At 41.2% G+C, this 23,296-nt stretch overlaps 1 protein-coding gene across 1 annotated transcript in view; it reads left to right on the top strand.

Annotated features, from left to right (window-relative positions):
• The window catches only part of ubb (ubiquitin B), a 59,875-nt gene that overhangs the window by 12,761 nt on the left and 23,818 nt on the right, over nt 1-23,296 (top strand). Inside the window, exon 3 of the mRNA XM_047379349.1 lies at nt 5,447-5,902. Coding sequence (XP_047235305.1) covers nt 5,447-5,902 — 456 coding nt within the window. The remainder of the gene's footprint in view (nt 1-5,446; nt 5,903-23,296) is intronic.

Below are 23,296 nucleotides of genomic sequence, written 5' to 3'. Positions count from 1 at the left end.
ACTATACAGTGGAATGTTTTTTTGGACTGTTTCTGTATTGTTTCATTGTGTTAGTTTACGTATTTTTCCAGTTCGTTATATATATATATATATATATATATATATTTTTTTTTTTTTTTAAAGCCAGCTGGCCTCTTGGTGATCACCGGAAAGCCTATGGTGCTTGGCAACCATAAATACTAATTCCGACAATTTGATTGGCAGATTTCTGTTAACTGACAATTTTAAGTAACGCCGTTGAACGTAACAACTGGTGTTTCTGAGAAATAGCGATACGTCATTTCTAGCTGTGTCATCCGTACTACGGTGGCCGGGGGGTGCAAAACACTTTTACAAGAACCGAAACAAATTTACATTTCAGAAAACACTTTTACATTTCAGAAAACAAATTTACATTTCAGAAAACACTTTTACATTTCAGAAAATCAACCGGAAAGGGAATGTACCAACTCCGAGGCTGACCCGGAAGTCAGCATCAGGGCTGCATCCTTCGAAGGCCGTATTTGTAGGCCGATTACGTTACAGCGCGGCCACGAAGGCTGTCCCAATTCATGAATCAATCCAAGCAAATGCGGCCGGCAAATGTGTCCTTATTTTGCCCGATTTGAAGGATGCGTTGTGAGTATCCTTCGCGGCCCATCATTTCCCATCATTCATTGCGGGTCGAAGCGGATTGGTCAAGCAGGGGAAGCCATGGTGGACCATAGCAACAAAAGCTGTGAGTAAATTGTGGAAAATTACACTTTCTGTGACACAAATTAAGTTCTACAATGGTTTTGTGCGGGAATATAACTATGTAGACGTGAAATATCTGCTTGATTTATCAAGACATCGCTTAATTTCAAATGTGCTCCGACGTGTTCGGAGTTTTCCGTTCCCGGCGTAGTAACCGGCTCGCCTCGCCAGCCCTACCGGAGGTGAGGTGAGCTAGCCCGGTAGAGATCTGACCGGACTATCGGCAATAAGCTCCCGCTGGCAGTCATCACAGTGAACGTTTAACACAAATGATTTCTAACAGTTTATGTTGTTATTTTAATTGTTACTGAAAATCGATTTAATATTTCAGGTAATATTAAGGTTAACCAGAATAAATGGTCAGTTTTATGTAATCCAACTGTATCGCTGGAGAGTGTGATTGAGAATAAATAAGCTTTTCAATATGAATTTTTAATGAAGAAATGTGCTATATGTTTTAAAAGTTTATTTATAATTCAGTTAGCATTATAATTTCTGATTCCAGGTAAACCCGACGAGGAATACACCTCCAAATGTAAGTGAATCTCAGTAAAGAAGTGAAAAGTTTGAAAGAGCTTTTTTTAGACATTTGCATAGAAATATTTTCTTCAAATTAAGACAAATGTGAAATTAAAAAAGGCTTTATTTTTGCTCTGATATTAAGCAAGATGTTTTTTTTTTTGGTATTTTCATAATTTTTTTTTTAGGTACAAAGGAGCAGACGGGCCAGTTTATTAAGCTCAGGTGAGAACCACCACCTTTTTACTGGAGCTAAAAACTCAGCCACCGTGGCTTGGAGGTACAATAACAACATTCTTTGCAGTCAGTTTGTGTCCAGTTTCAATAACTCCTATCTTTCTAACTTTCATAAATATCCATCCAGTGATTAACATACTTCTTTCGGTTTAGGACAATTCGGGAGAAGATGGACCAACAGGGAAAGGTCAGCCCCTTTGCAGGCCAAAACAATGTGGGACAATTTGAAAAAAAAAAAAGAATTTAGATTATGTTCAGAAGTTCTCATGTCACACACAAATAAAAAATTATTTCTAAAAGTCTTGTTGGTTTCTCTGTTTAGTCAACTCTTTTTTTTTTATTTATTCCATCTAACTTTAGGATTGTAAGTATCCAGGGTCAGGAGAGGGAGTCAGTGAAAAGCCCACTGCTGCTACTTGGCCCTGGTTTGTCCTTATGGATGAGGTGTTGGGACAGAGGTCTTCCACAACACCTCCTGTCCTAATTGCCTCCATCCCTGAGGAAACTCCAGGGCCAAGCGGAGCGGTGGGCAACCAGATGGAGAAGGAAGGCAGTGAGCCAGCAGGAAGGGGTCAGAAAAGAAAGAGGGACAGAGATGAGATGATGGAGTTGATCAGGGAGGACATGAGGGCACAGAGAATGGACAGACTGTTTTCCAAAGAATGGCACCAAAATAAGATGCTACATAAGAAATATTAAGTTTTGTTCAGATTGTTTCTTAAAATTTTAAGGTGTTCTAATAAATTTCAAAATTGTTTTGTCACTAATGTTATTTACATTTGATCTAACAATACATCAACTTCATTTAAAGTTATAAACAGAATTTATTATGAAAAATACAAACAGCACTTTAAACAGAATGGGGGAAGAAAACATTCAAACAGATCAAGATTACAAAACAAAAGGCATAAAATAAAACTATGTACAAATATTTAAAATGGCGACAGTAGGATCAACCTGAGTGACCAGTTCCTGGAAAACCTCTTGAACAGAACAAAGGCAGATGTCTTTCTGAACAGAAAGTCTGGTGGTGTGGCTAAATATTTCACAAGGTCAGAGACTTGGATGGGACGCTGCAACTGAGACCTTTGGTTAGTCTTTCTGGATGGTGAGCAAAGCATCACACAGGTGGTCTGCAGATGTTTGTGATGCCTCTTTCCGCTGTCCACGTCATCGTCCATCAAGTGGGTTTAAAGGGCTGGCTGAATTGACGGCTGCCACATCACTAAGAGGTAATCGGAAAAATGCAGAATTAGAAGATGGTGCTCACAAAATATTACAATTAGTTATACCCCTCAAACATTAATCACATCTATAATATTATACTTGGCTGACACAGTAGTCATGTTCTGGTGGTACCTCCTCCAGGGCGGACACCTCAGCTGAAAGCTGGTCCTGCCAGAGAGCAACGCTGACTGCCTCAGTCCAAACCTCACCCTCATCCTCTTCTACAGCCTCCTCTGGGTCATCCTCTGGGGCCATGACATCCCCAGCACCAAGGCAGATGTTGTGGAGGATGGCGCATGCTGTTATGACCTGAAAACAATATGTGTGTATATATTATGTATAATGTATATATATAAATGGATCTAGGTCAAAACTTACGTGAGGTACAAAGGTGTCATGCACCTCCAGCGCTTGCAGGATGATGGCCCTGAATCTGGTCATCATTCCAAAAACACGCTCTATTATAGAGCGTGTTTTTGGAATGATGGCTGTTAAAGCGCTGGGCTCCCACACCTTGTCTTGTCCTCTTGTAGGGAGTGATGAGGGGGAGTGGATATTGGAGGCATGGGTACCCTCCATCAGCAAGGATAAAATGCCCTGGAGGAAGATAAACTGTACAGTGGGCTGTGGCGTAGCACCCTAGAGTCATGCACTGACCCAGGCCAGCCCACATACGTGTCAATAAAATGGCTCTCAGAAACTGCCAGCAGGATTATGGAAGGGAAGAGTTTCCTGTTCCTGTAGCACTGACCATCAGGGCTGCTTGGACACCTGAAGTGGATATGGCAGCCGTCAATTGCACCCACAGCTTTAAGAAAAGCTCTGTTGCGTGCCAGCCCTGCAAACTCACGGGACACTGTCTTAAGTCCTCAGGGGTCTTTAGAAGGTAGATGACCTGGTGACGAATAGCCACGATCTCCTCTGTAACTCTGTGGACGATGCGATGGACAGTAGAGCGAGGCATCCCAAACACTCTGCAGACCACTCTGTAGGATGTGCCACTTGCCAGCAAGAAAAGAAAAACCAAGGTCTCAATAGTAGCACCCAAACATGTCGCCTATCCTGGTGCAAAAGATTAAGCAGCACTGCCAGAGACTCCCTGCTCAGCCGAAAATCAGGCCTGGTGTCCTCCTGGTTGAAGAAGCGTTTCAGGACTGGGACACTCAGGTTGATCCTGCAGTAAAAGGGGTCTGGTCTAGAAAAGGGAAGAATGGAGATGGAAAAACACATTATTTTTAAGGCATGCTTCTGGATATTTTAAGTGGTCAAAGCAAGAAAATACCAATACACCAAAAACACTGCATTATTATATAATTATCTAAGAATAGCAAGAGGGGATCAAATACTTTATAATTCCCATCTATCTTAAAATGTAAAGTTGTTGTTTATAATATATATATATATATATAAAATATGTGAACATACATTAGCCATAAAGTTGCTATCTCTTTGTTTATTGGCTAGTTAAATCAAACATCTTTTTTACCTGAACATGATTGTCTCTGGATTGTACCTGGAATCAGAAATTATAATGCTAACTGAATTATAAATAAACTTTTAAAACATATAGCACATTTCTTCATTAAAAATTCATATTGAAAAGCTTATTTATTCTCAATCACACTCTCCAGCGATACAGTTGGATTACATAAAACTGTCCATTTATTCTGGTTAACCTTAATATCACCAAAAATATTTAATCGATTTTCAGTAACAATTAAAATAACAACATAAACTGTTAGAAATCACTTGTGTTAAACGTTCACTGTAACGACTGCCAGCGGGAGCTTAGTGCCGATAGTCCGGTCAGATCTCTACCGGGCTAGCTCACCTCACCTCCGGTAGGGCTGGCGAGGCGAGCCGGTTACTACGCCGGGAACGGAAAACTCCGAACACGTCGGAGCACATTTGAAATTAAGCGATGTCTAGATAAATCAAGCAGATATTTCACGTCTACATAGTTATATTCCCGCACTAAAAACATTGTAGAACTTAATTTGTGTCACCGAAAGTGTAATTTTCCACAATTTACTCACAGCTTTTGTTGCTATGGTCCGCCATGGCTTCCCCTGCTTGACCAATCCGCTTCGACCCGCAATGAATGATGGGCCGCGAAGGATACTCACAACCCATCCTTCAAATTGGGCAAAATAAGGACACATTTGTCGGCAGCATTTGCTCGGAATGATTCATGAAGTGGGACAGCCTTCGTCGCCGCGCTTTAACGTAATCGGCCTACAAATACGGCCTTCGAAGGATGCAGCCCTGAGGCTGACTTCCGGGTCAGCCTCGGCGTTGGTACATTCCCTTTCCGGTTGATTTTCTGAAATGTAAATTTGTTTTCTGAAATGTTAATTTGTTTTGCATCTTGTTAAAGTGTTTTCTGAAATGTAAATTTGTTTCGGTATTTTAAAAGTGTTTTGCACCCCACGGCCACCGTATCCATCCGAGTGAAAGCAGGAAGGCAAACAATGGCTTTTTACAAAATGGCGTTGATGCTTGAATCGCCGCCCTCCTACCAGTCTGTTCGCTTTGTACGCTTAGCCCTACAGTCTGTAGACTACATTAGCATGTAGCGTCTGTAGATGCTACATGCTAATGCTGTCAGCCTGTTTCCACAAGTTGGTAAAATCTACGTTCATCTCCTACATAGTTTCTGACAAGCATTATATAAGGTTGTTGAATGTAATACTGTATTTCTTCCCCCCCTTCCCCAAATTCACAGGAGCAAACATGCAGATCTTCGTCAAGACCCTCACTGGCAAGACCATCACTCTGGAAGTGGAGCCCAGCGACACCATCGAGAACGTCAAGGCTAAGATCCAGGACAAGGAAGGCATCCCCCCTGACCAGCAGAGGCTGATCTTTGCTGGCAAGCAGCTGGAAGATGGCCGCACCCTGTCTGACTACAACATCCAGAAGGAGTCCACCCTCCACCTGGTTCTCCGCCTCAGGGGTGGAATGCAGATCTTCGTCAAGACCCTCACTGGCAAGACCATCACTCTGGAGGTGGAGCCCAGCGACACCATCGAGAACGTCAAGGCTAAGATCCAGGACAAGGAAGGCATCCCCCCTGACCAGCAGAGGCTGATCTTTGCTGGCAAGCAGCTGGAAGATGGCCGCACCCTGTCTGACTACAACATCCAGAAGGAGTCCACCCTCCACCTGGTTCTCCGCCTCAGGGGTGGCCAGTAAAAAGAATATAATGAAAAACAATTCCATGTTCTCTTAAACTGCTCCTCATGTTGACATTTAATGTGTGACATGTAAAAGTGCATAAATGTTACAACTTCAGTGACCAAAATGTGTTCATATCACTTAATAAAAGGTTAACCATATTTTTATGGTGGTTTGTCAACAAAACAGAAATTCTTGATCCCAGAAGATAAAATTTTGTTCCAGTGCCTTAAAACAATTGTTGTGCATACAAATGACATTAGAATAAGGCCTAAGGATATAAAGCAGTGATAAGGTACAACACTGACCTATGAAATTGGTTTTCCCTTCCAATGAAAGCAAAGTGTTAAATTGATAAAAACCTAGAAACATCCAGTTTTAGATTAGCTGCATGAGGTATATGTTACTGAAATTACAGATCAGCACTGTTTGAATTGTGTTTAAGACGTTTACATTTTTAATTCAACTTGAACAGAAATGTGTATTCTGCATCATTTTGCATTTGAAAAAAAATTGGACAAATTTGGTAATGAAACTATAATGGCATGGATAATTGTTCAAAAACATTCCAAATTGGTTGGGTATCTAGGGCATAATACCAGCTGGTTCTGCCACAGCTGCTGACCAGGCGTGCCTCCATTTTGGAAATGTCATGACATCACAAGCTTACAGTATCTCATAACTACAGGGGAATATGGGGGGAAAAAGGCCCTATACAGAATTCCTCTTGGGGTCCCTTTCTTGTGTAATTTTAATTTGAAGTTAATATACACACCCAATCAATAAATTAGAATATTAAAAGTTTATTCATTTCAGTAACAGCTTGTTAAGTGACACACATTATATAGATCAGTTATACATAGTTGTATATTTTCAAACTTTCTATTATGATTTGCAGCTGATGAAACCATAGCATTTCAGATTTAAATATTACATAACATCAAGAAAAAAACATAATACAGAAATGTGGCCTTAATGAAAGGTATTTTTAATATCTGCTTACAGTTAATTTTCAAAAGGTACTTTTAATCTGTTAAACAAGCCTCATCAGAATGCAGATGCGTAGTTAGACCTGGGCTTCCGGCGCGGAAACCCTGGATGTTTTCTGAATAGCCCCTGACTTCTTGATAGAAGAAATTTAGAAGTATTAAAAAGATGCAGCCACAAAATGGTATTGGACTTTACATTTTTATTTAAAAACAGTCAGGTTTTTTAACTTGTGTTCCATATAATCACGTCGCGCTCCACCTAACCTGACAATGAGTTAAAAGAAGAAGACAAGAAATAGTTATTTGCGCTCTCGCAGCACCACGAATGCGCAACTACACGCACAGCCAGAGACGTACTCTATTCTGGAGAAATCCAGAACAGGAGTTTACTGCGGGTCGATCTGCCTCCTTCATTACCTGAAAAGTTACACTCAGCGTCTCAAACAGGGATCATTTCAGAGAAACTGCGGAGCCAACCGGAGAGGGGGAGCCTGGTGGGTTTGTGTTCAGGAACAGGTGGAAGCAGAGCGGTATAACTCAGGAGAAGATAGCAGTAAACTCTGAATGCTGACTCGGAATGAGCTAATTGTAAGTTACAGATAATCACTGATTCACCCAGCAAGACATGAGGTGGAGGTTCACTCTAATGAGCATCTTCAGGGTCACGATGAGGGACTTTCACCTGAGCTACAGGTGAAGTTAAATGATCAGTGATAGAAAACAGATACCTTCTCAGTGAGTTTCTAGCGGGATTTGCATCATAATGTGAAAATATCTGGTCCTTTACTTCAGTCAAAATAAAAGCATTTAATCCTAACGTAGCTGAACACATGAAAAGGTCCTTCAGATCAACACATTGGATCTCATGGCTGCAGCAGGTCTTAGAGTCTAGTTCTACATGTAGACAGAACCAGGTGTTGCTCAATAAACCAGGAAAATATCTCCTAGTTCCAATAATTCAATTCAAAAATACTTTATTAATCCCAAAGGGAAATTAAATGTTGTTATAGCTCATATTATGAAGGTTTCCTCAAAGAGCCGTCGTAGATGCTGATGGCTGTGGGCAGGAAGGATCTCCTGTAGCGCTCTGTCTTACAGCAGATCTGAAGAAGCCTCTGACTGAAGACACTCTGTTGTTGTAGGACAGTCTCATGAAGAGGATGCTCAGGGTTCTCCATAATGTTCTTCATTTTATGAAGAATCCGTCTTTCCACAATGATCTCCAGAGGTTCCAGAGGAGTCCCCAGAACAGAGCCAGCCTTCTTTATCAGCTTGTTGAGCTTTTTTAAGTCCCTGGTTCTGATGCTGCTTCCCCAGCAGATGATGGTAGAAGAGATCACACTTTCCACAACAGACTTATAGAAGATATGCAGCATCTTGCTGCAAACACCAAAGGACCTAAGCTTCCTCAAGAAGTACAGTCTGCTCTGTCCCTTCTTGTAGATGGCTTCACAGTTGCATCTCCACTCTAGTCTATTGTCCAGGTGAACACCGAGGTATTTATACTCCTCCACCACCTCCACTTCTTCTCCCATGATGGAAATTGTTTTTGACTTATTCCTGTTTCTCTTAAAATCTACAATCATCTCCTTTGTTTTGGTCACGTTCAACATGAGATGATTGTTTCCACACCATGCCACAAAGAGTTCCACCACCATCCTGTACTCATCTTCTTGTCCATCTCTGATCCACCCCACAACTGCAGAATCATCTGAGTATTTCTGCAGATGACAGGAGTCTGTCTTGTACTGGAAGTCTGAGGTGTACAGAGTGAAAAGGAATGGTGAGAGAACAGTCCCCTGTGGTGCTCCTGTGCTGCTGACTACCTGGTTAGACTCACAACCCTTCAGTCTCACAAACTGTGGTCTGTTTGTCAGGTAGTCTTTGATCCAGGAGATTGTTGAGGCCTCCACCTGAGTCTTCTGGAGTTTCTGACAAAGCAAATCCGGTTGGATTGTTTTAAATGCACTGGAGAAATCAAAGAACATGATCCTCACAGTGCTGCTGGCTTTGTTCAGATGACAGTGGGTTTGTTGAAGCGGTGTATGATGGCATCTTCAACTCCAACTCCACAGCGATAAGCAAACTGAAGGGGGTCCTGATGGTTTACTGTTTGCTTAGTCAGGTGGGCCAACAGGAGTCTCTCTAGGACCTTCATGATGTGGGATGTCAGGGCAACAGGTCTATAGTCATTGAGGACTGATGGGTGAGTTTTCTTTAGTACCGGAACAAGACAGGAGGTCTTCCACAACACCGGAACCTTCTTCTGGGCCAGGCTAAGGTTGAAAAGGTGCTGCAGAATCCCACAGAGCTGCTCTGCACAGGCCTTCAGGACTCTAGGGCTGACATGATCTGGACCTGCAGCCTTATTCCTATTCAGTCTCTCCAGTTGCATCTTCACTTGACTTCTTGAGACACACAGGTGGAAGGGGGAAGCAAAGGAAGCATCAGCATCTTCTGATATGGTTGAAGGCAAACATGTAGAAGCAGAAGGGTCTATGGCTGAGGTGGAAGATAAAAAATGTGAGGTGTTACTGGACAGCTGTGGGTCTTGTGGGTCAAAGGAAGGTGGAATGTCTGTTTGGCTGTGAGCAGGAGAGGAGGATGCGAAGCTGGTTTCTGAACTGAACCTATTGAAGAATGTGTTCAGTTCATTGGCTCTATCCAGACCTTCATCGGTCTGATCATCCTTCTGCTTGAAGCCTGTGATCTTCTTCATCCCTGTCCACACATCTCTGATATTGTTTTGCTGGAGCTTGTTCTCCAGCTTCTTCTTGTACACCTCCTTGCTGTCTCTTATCTTGACTTTAAGTTGCTTCTGTATAATCCTCAATAATTCTCTGTCTCCCTCCCTGAAGGCTCTTTTTTTTTTGTTAAGCAGGTCCTTCAGGTCACTGGTGATCCAAGGTTTGTTATTGGGGAAGCATCTCATGGTTCTGGTGAGGATGATGTTATCCACACAGAAGTTTATATAGTCGGTTACACACTCAGTCATGGCATTGATGTCCTCTCCATGTGACTGGAACAATGCGTCCCAGTCTTTAGCCTCAAAGCAACCTTGCAGAGCTTCTTCAGCTTCCTGTGACCATTTTCTCACAGTCCTCTTTATTACAGGTTGCCTCTGAACAAGGGGCTTATATTTCGAGCAGAGAAGAACAAGATTGTGATCTGATTTGCCTAGAGGAGGTCTTGCTGTAAAGATGTATGAGTCCCTGACATTTGCATAAAACAAATCCAACGTTTTGTTTTCTCTGGTAGAGCAGCTGACAAACTGTTGAAACGTTGGAAGTGTAGCAGAGAGTGAAGCATGGTTAAAATCACCAGAAATTGCCACAAAAGCATTGGGGTTTTGTGTCTGTAGCTTAGCAACAACTGAGCTGATGGCATCACATGCAGTGTCAGCAACAGCGGAAGGTGGAACGTAAACTGTTACCAAAATAACACTGGTGAACTCTCTGGGTAAATAATATGGACGAAAACTTACTGCCAACAGTTCAATATCTGGACTGCAGAGATGACACTTCACAGTAACATGTCCTGGATTACACCATCTGTTGTTCACAAGTACTGCCAGTCCACCTCCTTTACATTTGCCGCTCCTCTTTAAATCTCTGTCTGCTCGTATGTTAAAAAGCCCGGCAGAGAGACGCTGGAGTCGGGGATATGATCCTGCAGCCATGTCTCAGTAAAACACATGAGAGAATTTAAGTACACCCTTTCATCAAACTTTTTGACAGGTGGGCGGGACTTCCGGTGAGGGCGGGATTTCCGGTTGGCGCCATGTGGGCGCCATGTGGTTGCCATGTGGGCAGGAGGTCACGTGGTCAAGCAGGTGGTGTGTCCAAGGGGGCGTAACCGTGGATGCTGATTGGTTGTCGTCATTAGGGGCAATACCTTAAATGAGTCAATTAAAACACAGGGGTGTGTTTGTTATAAATAGAACAAGACAAATATGGTATTATCGGAAACTGTTTGGCATCAGCACCAATTAAAAATAGATGGGGTGTGTTTGTAAGCATCGTTAAACCTTGAATAACCCAATGAAAACAATAGGGCGTGCTTTAGTCTTTACTTTAAATACAGAGATAAAACTCTGCACTTTACATGCAGCATTCGTTGGAAAAAAGAACACCCGTTCAACAATGGCTAGAGTTAAGAGAGTTTATCGTCAAGCTGAGGAGAAACGCAACGCGTGCCAAGATGATGATGATGAACAAGCAACTGCATCATATACTTCCTCAACGGAGATACCTATCGATGATGAACAAGCAACTGCATCATATACTTCCTCAACGGAGATACCTATCGGAATTCCCGTCATGACATACTCTACCGATGATGAGGATCCAACATCAACTTCAACAACCATGGTTGAAAATCAGACCTCGGTTTGGCCAAGAGGTATGTCAGTTCTGTGCGAAACCCCAGTGACCGTCTACCAGTATTCATCCCGTGAATTGAATGCTCCTAAGAAATCAACATACTACATCTGCAGGGTACAAAGACCCCCGTTCGACACTCTGCAGGAAGAATGGTCTTTGGAACCATATGGCCTGGTTGGCAGCTGGGGTTATATTTTCATGTATGAAATAGGAGAGCTTTGCCTGTATCAATTGGATCAAGATGAGGTATTTAATGGATCACTGGCTCTGTGTACACTCACCCACAGCGACTGGGCTGTGTTAAAGCTTGCAATCCCGCACCTTAATGATAGCCCTGAAACAGTCTCAAGGCAGGAGAGGGAGGAAGAAGAAGAAGAAAATGAACTGTCTCCTCGACCTGTAAAACGGGCGAGAATGTTTCATATACCATCCGATGTTGAAATAGCTGAGAGAGAACCTCTCTTTAGCGCAGTGTGGGGGTCAAAAACCACAGCAAATGGCCGCTGGTCTTTTCGGGCAAGCAGACGCAGGAACAACCGGACGAGTCCCTCAGATCTGTTTGTGTTGGAGGCTTTCAATCAAGACTGCGGCGTATTCAAGACAATGCTGGCTCTGCCGTTTGAAGCTTGGGCAGAGAAGATGAGTGAAATTGGACATCGTCTTTCCGACCTTTTCCAAAAGTCACGAAGTTGGATCGATGTCATGTCAGTGAAAAAAACGCAGACGTTTCCTGTTTTACGTTTAGAACGAACCCTCTTCTGAGGACACGCCCCTTCCTATGATTTATATACGGGGGGATAACTGCAAGCTCACAGACACTGAGAATCGTATCATGAGAATGAGTGGACCGACACCATACAGGGATCTCTACAACCACCGAGCAGAGATCCACTTCTCTCCTGAGCACGATGAAAGCTTCAACATTGGACCATATCATCCGCCTTCCCCTGACCTCTTCTCACCATCCACCTCAACATTCTCATTCTCAGAGAACCACTTCAGTCCTGCATCACCTACAGGATACAACATGAAATATCTACCGCTTTCTCCAGACCTCTGCTCACCATCACCGCTATTCATGGCTGAGTCTGTAGACGCGAATGTCCTGCCTGAAGACATGAAGGTGGTCGTAGAGGAGGAGGTAGCCACCGGCTACTCACCCTCTACCGAAGCCCCTACACAAACCCTGGGACCGATGGAGGACCCTCAGCCTTCAGCAGAGGATGAGAGTAACCAGGAGGACGAAATTGACGGTTGGTTCTCAACCACCCTCATCAATACGGTGAAAACAGCGATACTTCATTTATTCAACATAACCTCTTTGAACTATCTCAGAGAAACCTGCTATGGATGTATAACGAACCACCCGAGCCAGCGTCAACACCATTGCCTGGAGGTACTGGGGGAGGATTATTACCAAGTCAACTTTCAACGCATCGTCCGACGACTCGTAACCCCCAAACTCGTTCCTGCTATTCAGAATCTTCTGGTACTTCGACGCATACAAGCGGATGACTTCAGAGTGAAGACGATTGCCAAGACGGTTTTATATGAACTGAAATCGGTACAAGGCATCCACAGTGCAATAGCGCACGTTTATGATCGCATGGTCGATGAGAAACATCTCAAACAACTTAACTCTGTTTCAGAGTGCTATGGACTGACAAACTGATCTCACATGTTTGCTGACTTGTTGTATCATTTTTTTTTTTAGTATTCCAGTACTTTAGTTAATCTGCATTATATGATTTTTCTTCTTTTTTCTTTTTACTATTAAATACAATTAAAGTAGGAACATAGTAACCTTTCCCAAAAGTGTTGTTTAAAAGCTAGTAGTGTTTGAATTCATCTGCATTTTATCTGATTTTGTTTTCTGGTTGTTTTTTTGTTTATATTAAATACAAAAATTTAAAAAATAAGGATAAATCTACCCTCCTGTGTGTTTTTTCTCATTATTTAACAAGTAATCGGCAGAGTGAGCATAAGGCAGAGATGGCAGGAAGACGGCTGATGAAGAAAGTATATTATAGCCCTTCAAATCCGGGAAGTTTTGGGGGTGTAGATAGGCTGAGGAGGGTTATGCAAGATGAAACGGGAAAGAAGGTTGCGGTTGAAAAAGTTAAAGATTTTTTATCAGGAGAAGATACCTATACTCTACATAAACCTGCAAGAATAAAGTTCCCGAGAAACAGAGTTTTTGTCACCAGACCATTGAGGCAGTTCCAGGCTGATCTCTGTGACATGCAAGCTCTGGCCATGGAAAATGATGGTTATAATTATTTATTAACAGTCATTGACATCTTTTCAAAAAGGGCGTATGTACGAGTTTTGAAGAGGAAAACAGCCGCTGAGGTGGTAAAGGCATTTGAATCAGTTTTTACAGAAAGTCAGATCCCCAAAAAACTTCAGACTGATGCCGGTAAAGAATTTTTTAACAAGAAATTTAAGGTTTTAATGGAAAAACACGGTATTGAACATTTTGCCACAGCGAGTGAAGCAAAAGCTTCAGTGGTCGAGAGATTTAACCGCACATTAAAAACAAGGATGTGGAGATATTTTACAGCTAACAATACCCGGCGGTACGTTGATGTACTGCAAAACCTAGCTAGAAGCTACAACCATTCCTACCACTCCAGCATTAAAATGAGCCCTATGGAAGTGACCTCAGAAAATGCCTTTCAAGTGTTTCAGAATCTGTATGATGTCAAGTCCAACAGATATTGCAAGGACTCAGTGACAACGTTTAAACAAGGGGATCTTGTCAGAATATCCAAGGTCCGTGGAGTGTTTGACAAAAAATACGAACAGAGTTTTACGGATGAAGTGTTTACAGTGTATGACCGGATACCCCGATCTCCTCCTGTACTCAAAGATTTGGATGGAGAACCTATCGAGGGTTCCTTTTACGCTGAGGAACTTCAAAAAGTAAAAATATTTAACGACAAGATGTATCAAGTGGAAAAAATATTAAAACGACGTACGGTCAAGGGAGTCAAACAGGTTTTTGTAAGTTGGAAAAACTGGCCTGAGAAATTCAACAGTTGGATCAAGTTTGATGAACTTCGAAACGTATAAAAAAGGTTTGCACTAAACCTCACAGTTGACACAGCATCATGAACCGTCAGGTAGAGGATGATGGCTTTTACGTTACTCTTCCATCTAATGCTAGCATGGAAGTGTTTAAAAATAATACCAGTTCAAGTTTCCGTGTAAATTTAGCTCAACATATTGATTTAGAAGGCCAATGGATGGTTGCATTAGCCGAGATTTCATATCCTCATACATGGCATAATTTACCGGATTATGATGCCTACTTTGAATGGAGGAAGGTTGGTGATGTGGAGATCAATACGCAAAGGATCAGAAGTGGCTACTATAACAGCGTTATTCAACTCGAGACAGAGATGGAAATGTTTTTCAAAAAATTGAAATCAGATTTATCCAAAAGACCCAGAACAAGACCCCCTGGTGATCGTTTAAGGACGGTTAAAAAACAACGACAAACGTGAAAAAGGAGATCAGTCGCAGCTGACAAACGAAGAGGAAGGAAGTCATCCGCAAGTTTTGATATATTTAAATAATGGCTCTTTTACATAACAAATCATCAGAGTGCACGCTGGCAGAGTTGGACTTATTTTCTGCCCCGATGACACAGCTATCGATTGAAGATAAAATTTACACCGAGATCCAGCCTTTATCAGCAATCACTGATGGAGGGCCGATCGAGTTTTTCATTCCGGGAGACGGAGAAAAGTATCTGGATCTCAACGATACGCTGTTGCATCTCAGAGTGAAAATTACTAACGAGAATGGAACAAACCTGCCAGATGATGCACCTGTAGGGCTCATCAACTACCCGTTAAACACCATCTTCAGTCAGTGTGACGTCACTCTTGGAGATCGAATGATTTCACAATCCAGCGCTACACATCCATATAGAGCCATGATTGAGACATTGTTATACTTTTCTGAGGATTCTTTAAAAACCCAGTTTAGCTCTGGTCTTTTTTATAAAGACACTGCATGTGCTCTGAACTCTATTGTTACAACTAACGGCCCTAACCAAGGTCTTAACAGCAGAGCAGGCTTTACGGCAAATTCCAGAGAGGTACATCTCCTAGGCCCCCTGCATACAGACATATTTTTCTGCGAGAGACTTCTTTTAAACTCTGTTGACCTTAAAATTAAACTTACAAGAGCCAACGAGACTCCACTTACAAACTCAGGATATTAGGAGCATCTCTTTTTATCAAAAAAGTTACTGTCTCTCCAGCTGTACGACTGGGGCACGCTTCAGCTTTAATGAAGGCAAATTCTCTGTATCCACTTTCACGTGTGAATGTAAAAACATATTCCATCCCTGAAAATTCAAGGGTATGCAACCAAGATAATCTTTTCTTAGGCGTCTTTCCCAAGTATGTGGTGATTGCGTTACTGGATCATGACGCTTTTACAGGAACACGCAATCTCAATCCGTTTGACTTTAATCATTTTGATATGGAATATTTAGCTTTGTGTAAGGATGGCAGACAAATTCCTGCTAAAGCCTTCCAGCCCAATTTTAACCAAGGTCATTCAGTGAGAGAGTATTACAACTTGTTTACGGCTACAGGGCGACATCTAAAAGATCTTCCACTGAGTATAACACGTCAGGAATTTAATCAAGGATACTCTCTATTCACATTTAATCTTAACCCGGGCGAGGACACAGATGCTCTATCTCCAGTTTCCAGTGGGAATTTAAGATTGGAAATGCGCTTCAGAAACCCGTTGCCTCATACCACCACGCTGATCATCTACGCTTGTTATGACTCTATTTTAGAGATTGATTCAAAGAGGCGTGTGCTGGTGGATTATTATTAATCTAATCAGGCATGAATAATCATGAAATTGAGAGCCTGATGCGTCATCTGCTGGGAGATATGTTTTGCAGTGTATGGCCGTGCGACCAGCTGCCGCTGCTAGCTGACAAATTCCCAGGGCCGGCCTACTTTATCGTGAATACACATCCTTCACACATGCCGGGGGAACACTGGCTAGCTCTGACATTGGATGAGAATGGTCAATCCAGCTTTTTTGACTCTTATGGATTCTCTCCGGATTTCGAGTTCTACCCGTCAAGCATCGTAACATTTTTAGAAGACAGATCCTCAAAAATATTGTATCATAATAATCAGCTTCAAAACACTCTGTCCACTGTGTGCGGTCACCATTGCATTTTTTATCTATGTCATAGAGCGTGCGGATTTTCAATGCAGCAAGTGTTGTTGAAATACACCGGAGATGTGATTAAGAATGATTTAATGGTATCTAACTTTGTGAAAAAATATCAGAAATGTGTCATTAATCAAAGTTGTACATTTTATACTCACGGAACATGCTCTTTGGAGATGTTTCTGGATTGTTATGGAATTTAAAATGTCTTTTTTTTTTTTTCATTGTTTGTTTTTTTGTTTTTCTTCTTATGATTTAATATTTGTGTAATGATATCATATGTTAGTGTGTGAAGTAGAGAACGAAGTTAGACTTGAAAAATATAATCAATATATATTTTATTGAATAAAAGAAATAGACTACATGTTTCATTTTTCTTATAACGGTTTATGGTGAAAATGTAATCCATCGGGGTGGTAGTGTCGTCTTACGAAGAGACCTTTTTGATCTCCCATCAGCATTTTTTGGATCTTCCAGCTCAGATCTCGACCAGTAGGGAGAATGAGTTATCTGCCTTCTTCTTCTCTGCTTAACGCTGGGGGGTGTACCCCCATTTTCAATTGATGTACCCTCTGTTTTGAAACGTCTATATTCTTCACGAGCATAAGGGTTAATGACTGAAGATATAGGGATGTTTACTTCTGACAAGGTGTGTAGAAAATCAGACCATCCTCGGGTTTGTGATGCTCCAGATTTTTTAAACGGAAGCATGAGATTTTTCAACAAATCAATCATGTGGGACCCTTTTATAACATTTCCTTTAAATACAAATTCACCTCGCGAAGTCCAACTCTCACTTCTTTCGGATAATTTCTTCAAAATGTACTCGGCATTTTTACGGTTGTGTTTAGGAAGGTTTTTCAGTACTTCCGTAAGAACCTGATCCTTAGGGGCCTCGTCCTGCCCTGGGGCTTGTTTTTCTTGGGATCGCTCATGTTCAGGAACCTCTGTGTCACGCTGCAGCGTTAAACTGACCCGCTGTTTTTCTTCTTTGAAACCTTGCTTAAGTAAAGTCAGATACCTCTGGAGAAGAGCATCGTATCTCTTGATTTTTTCATAAGAAGTCAAACCTGGCTCGTTTAATATCGCTCTCATTTCAGCATCCAAATTCTCCTCCGCCGTCTGTCTGATGGACGTGTCTGACTGGGTCAGATGCTTGAATTGATGAGGTGAAATGAGAAACATCTTCTGCGATGTTCTGAGAGACATTATCTCCTGATGATTCCACCCACTAGATCACCGATCAAGGGTGCAAGAGCCATTAAGATGGGGAGAATAAAACCACCTCGTTGCTTTTTGAGAGCCAACTGTTTAGTTTTTATCCCGGTTCTTTTATCACCCAACAATCTGATGATATTTCTTTGTTTCTTCAACTGTCGGTGTTGAGAGGGTGATAGTTTAATGTTACCTTTTAGGATATTCAGTGCAATCTCGCACAGAGCCTGAATAAAGTCGGGAGAGCAGTGTGCGAGAATATCTTTACGTTTCTGTGGACAGGCCTGGTACAAAGCTCTGAATAATGGTAAATTCCTTTTTATACGTGCAGACATGATGACTTACTTTGTTCTGGGTACGTACACAGCAGGCCACTGCTGAGGAAGTATCCCCGTTCTCAGTCTGAAATGTTCTGGGCAGGTAGGCGTAAAATCGATGATTAAATATCCATGAGCTTCTCTCGTTGCGTCTTCAAAACTCTCCAAGAAGAGACCCTTTTGAGATGGAAACATTTGGCGGGCCAGTATGTTCAGCTGGAGTTTATCTCTCGGGTTCTTAAACAACACCATATAATTACAGTTCAAACTAATACTGCGACTGAACTTTCCCTGATGAAAAACATTCTGAGTCAACATCATAACACTCATATTACGATGGTGACGAAACTGGGTAAAGACCTTCATCACGTTTTCATCATCTGAGGCTTGAGCGATAACATCGTCTAGAATAATCAGATGATTCTGATCAGGAGGAAACAGGTTTTCATCTTCAAAAGAATGAGGCAATCCTTCCACAAAGGTAATATTTTTATTCATCTTCTGCAATTCAGCATACATGGGTTGAAAAGATGTGTAAATCCATACAATATTTTCTGGAACAATATCCATGACATGATTACAGTTTTGTAAAAATACTTTTTACAAAGAAAGTTTTCCCGCAGCCGCTGGGTCCAACTATCATACATGAGAAAGGTGCTCTAAATCTAGGATCAAAATCAATCTCCTGTAAATCCATGTGACTTTTTATTTTATTTCTTCTTCAACTCTAATAACCGAAAGGCAGAGTTGTCCCGTCAGAAAAAAGACGTCTCTTATCATACACCAGTCGAAACTTTTTAAGAAATGTCACGTTTGTCAAACGGAATCTCTTTTTATCCCTCCTGATCGTGTGCTGAGGGATTTCAATGACACCCTCACTTGACCTCTGTAAGTAGCCCTCGACCAGCCCTTTGATGCTGTCAAAATTGACCCTCTGGCTGCATTCATGCGTCTGAGTGATGCCTTTAGCACGTATCACTACTTTTTTACGGTTTTTGGTCTGGTATGCATAACTCTTGGGTCCTGTCGATGCAAACTCCGAAATGCTGTCACCATCTAACTCGTCAGTAAGATCACCCAGATAATTCCCCAATTCCAGAGGAGTTTCACCACTTTTTGTCACATAAATCAAACTGTCCGTGTCAATATAAATCAATCTGTCCTGTAACTTCTCCATGCTGCTGAGAAGTTTTAAACGTGCATAAGCGGTGGTGAATGCTGCTATAAACACATTATTTGTCTTACTTGGTGGATATATGACACGTTTGCTGTAGTTCCACTGCACTACACACATTTCAGGGTTGAAAAAATGAAAATAGTTAACCATGTATTTACTCGAGAACATGAAGCTGAAAAAGTCTTCAGGGTTAGTGATGACTGTGGTCTGTTCAAATGCGACCCCTCTCAACGGACACTTGTCATGAGGCATGTAACACTTTTTACAGCCGTGGAAAAAACAGCCGTAAAATTCAAACGCAACTTTGACACCGTTAATCTCTGCATATCCATCCACTGAATATGGCCCGATTTTCTTTTCACCCCTATTTAATGCATGCTCGATAAATATGGCTCTGCTGTCTGCAATCCAGCCGAGCCATTGAATGGACGCGCTGGAGAACGTTTTACTGCTACGTCTGTAGTCCAGAGGTGATGGAATGGCTAAGGTTTGAGGAGGAAGGAAATTGGTTACAAAAACCTTCATACAGGCTGATGCTATTGTGATACTTTTAAATGGATCCACATTTGTCTCCTTAAAGAACTCGTCTCTGAATTTTAAGCATCCTTGAAAAAGAATTTCAACGTCATTTTTACAATAACGAATAGCTTCTTTCTTAAAGTCAAAGACCTCTTTGCTCGCTTCTCTGTACCAGCTGTTAAACACCTGTTGTTCTTGAAGACTCATGCGTTCTACAGCGTAGCAGGATGGAGGAGGAAAAGGCCCCACATACTGGAGACTTTGTTCAGAGGAAAATAGGTGGGGAAAAAAACCCTTGCTTTGATTGGTAAAGCCTAACGCTTTCGGCATGGCACTAAGCTTCATGCACATGAAGGACAGGCTATCAATGTATTTTAACCTGTAATCAGGGTCGGTTAAACAGAGAAGTTTACTTCCTACCATGACGATATGAGGTTTAATCCCTAACTGCAGCATTGCTGTGAGAATCAGGTAACCATCATACCCCCGCGCATTGTGCGCTATTAAGGTGAAGCCTCTGTACTTCGGCCTCCTGAAATGCAGGAGAAATTTTTGGGTGCAATTCAGTCCATAAGCGTACCATTCATCACCTTTCAACGTTTTAGCACAGACCAGAAAGGGGGTATGCATGCCGCTCTCATTGACGAGGCATTCGAAATCATAAAAAATCAGTTTATCATCAAGCTGATTAATTGCACTGCAAGGCTGAATGTAACACTTATGATCATCGCATGTAATGTCTAGGCTGGGGGGTACATTTTCACCGCAAATACTGCATTTTACATTACATACGTGTGGTTTATTCGGTTTACTGATTGGAATAACGTATATCCGTTTGCATACTTTACACAGTTTTACCAACTCACAGTCACTCATAGGCCTTTCAGCACTATTTCTGATGCGCGGTTCCCTGTGTCTGCTGAAACATGAGGAATTACGACAGATTCTTTGACAGCCTGCACAGCTTACAGGATTGCTAATCTCTTGCATACATTTATATGTTTGACACACTGAACAATAACCTTCACAATGGTGTGTGTTTGCATTCTCATAGCTGGCGTAACAGTAATTACAAATATATCTGCACCCCATAAAACCTTTGAGATTTTTTATCCCATAGTAATGACCTTGAAATAACAGCAAAAACAGAGGGTTTGAACGATCAGGGAAACTGGTCTCAAATTTACACAGAGAAGTAGAGCCCGTGGTTCTGTGAAACACTACAATTTTTCTCTTCAGAATGGTTTCAAATTTACCAATATCACTAAAAGTAACTGCTGTTTGCTCGTCAAGGCCTGCCTGATGCTGCCATCTCCTCCCCAGTTCTACAGCACGGTCATCAGTAAGCTCAGGATCAGAGACGTGTGCGAGGCTGATTGCAAAACATAACTGATTACCGGTATTGTTTATAATATACAAATGACGCATTTTCTTATTAAACAGTTCACAGTCTAACGTTCCTGCAGCTTTACGCTTAGAACCTCCTGCTGGGTCATTAACAACCTGAAGAACAAATTCCATGTTATTATCTACAGGTATATTTGCATTCCATTGTACTAAATCATCGAGGAAGTTTTCGAAAGCAGGCAGGATCATATTTCCATCATCTGTAACAGTAAATGTGATGTGACGATTGAGATTTTCACCCACTAATTCCAGCTGCACAACGTCGTTACGTCTGGTTAACGATCTCGCAGCGTCGGCTAATTCAATGATAATACGCATGATGTCTGTATAGAATGCTGCTAAATCTGGAACGTTACTTGGACAGGGCGGCGGTATGGTAAAAGGTCTCCTTATTTCATGGTTATTAAAATGTTCACGTTCAACCACCGCTGGAGGATCTCGCTCTATTTGATCAGAACTAACTGCTACGTCCGTATTGAAATGACCCCCGTGCTGATCTGCGGCACGTGACGTAGAAGGATTCTGATGAGTGTCAGGTGGATAATTTTGCTCAATACTGAGTGGACAAAATGCGCTATTTAAATCGTAAAGAGCCTGATTGATTACGTTTAAAAAGTCACCGTGCTGATGTTCATTTATTACATTTTCACTGTTAGCAGGAGATGCATTTAAAACAATGTTATCTGCTACTTCTGCATTAACGGGGATTTCGTTAAGTTCATTAACTAAATTTCTTATTTCATCCAGGGCAAGTCTGATTCGGTTATCCATTTCTATGAACAAAAGAAAAAAAATAAAATAAAACTAACCTACAGAAAAAAACAAAAAAACAAAAACAAAACACAGTGATCAGTTCAGTTTAAAATCACCTTGATGTCACCAAAATGCTTCTTTAACAGAATCTGACATGCTGCCAGAAGCGTTAACGATGAGGCCTTATTACGAAGATCCCGTGAGGCTGTAGAGACTGTCTTCCTGCGCTGTCCGTTTCTGTGGCCAATCTGTCCTACCATCAACGTTACCTCTGTAAGGAGAATGAACAAAAAATAAATAAATAAATAAATATATATATATATATATATATATATATTGAAATAATCACATTAAAGCTGGAAAAAAAACAAAGGAATTCAAATTAATTCAGTATGTATGTATGAATTAAAACGTACCGTTCATTAATTCACTCACTAGCGTTGCTCTGCTTTGTAGCGCAGAGAGTCGCTGTCTTTTGGCCGGGGTTAAATATTCTGTAAAAACAGAAGACAATAAAAGTTATCTTACGCTGTGCAGCACAGCGTTCATAAATAAAACGAAAAATAGTTTTTAAAATACACAAGTTTTTTTTTTTTATCTTACTCCGATTCTTTGCGGTAAAACCTCCAGATTTCACTTCTTGTTGGACTGAAACGGTGCCTTTCTGCTGAAAGCTGTCTTGATCTTTGAAAAGCGACCTTCTGGTGGGCGGATTTAATGTGGCATCTTTGGATGTATCTGTAAACAGGTTTATATGACATTTTATTGAACTATGCTTAAAATACATATATATTGTTTTTATTTAATTTTTATTTATTTTTTCTACCCTGCTGCTGCTGCTGCTCGACAGCTGTGTCTTCCACAGAGCTCTCAGTCGAATCTGTAAACAGTTTTTATCTGAGGTTTAAAATACATTCACTCTCAAAGAAAAATAGCTGGTTCCTAGGACTTACTTACTTTCTGGTGGTGCTGGTAACTTATCCGGTGTGTCTTCAGGGGAAATGATGATAATTGACGGAGGAGTATTCAAAGAATCAGTTTTAATTTCAGTTGTGGTTGGGTTTTTTTCTTGTTTGGAAATAATTCGCCTTCTCAATTTTGATTGTCGATTCCAGCCACTGAACCCTCCAACTTGATCATTCGGGTTTACCTCTCTCATCAAATCTATAAATTGAAACATTGTCAAGGGTTAACTATAATATATATATATATATATATATATATATATATATATATTTTATTGCATTTAACATTTACTTACCATAATCTGATTGTGTCAAGATGAAATCATCAAGGTCATCAGCGGTGGGTTCTATGACAAAGAAACAAATATATATATATATAAACAATATATATAAACAAACTTAGAGAACATTCACATGCATTTAATGATTTCTTAAAAATGAATACTTACTTACTTACTTACGT

The sequence above is a fragment of the Girardinichthys multiradiatus genome, chromosome 11 (assembly GCF_021462225.1).
Source record: "Girardinichthys multiradiatus isolate DD_20200921_A chromosome 11, DD_fGirMul_XY1, whole genome shotgun sequence".
In the NCBI taxonomy this organism is placed as follows: domain Eukaryota; kingdom Metazoa; phylum Chordata; class Actinopteri; order Cyprinodontiformes; family Goodeidae; genus Girardinichthys; species Girardinichthys multiradiatus.
This window is presented reverse-complemented; position numbering and strand designations above follow the sequence as displayed.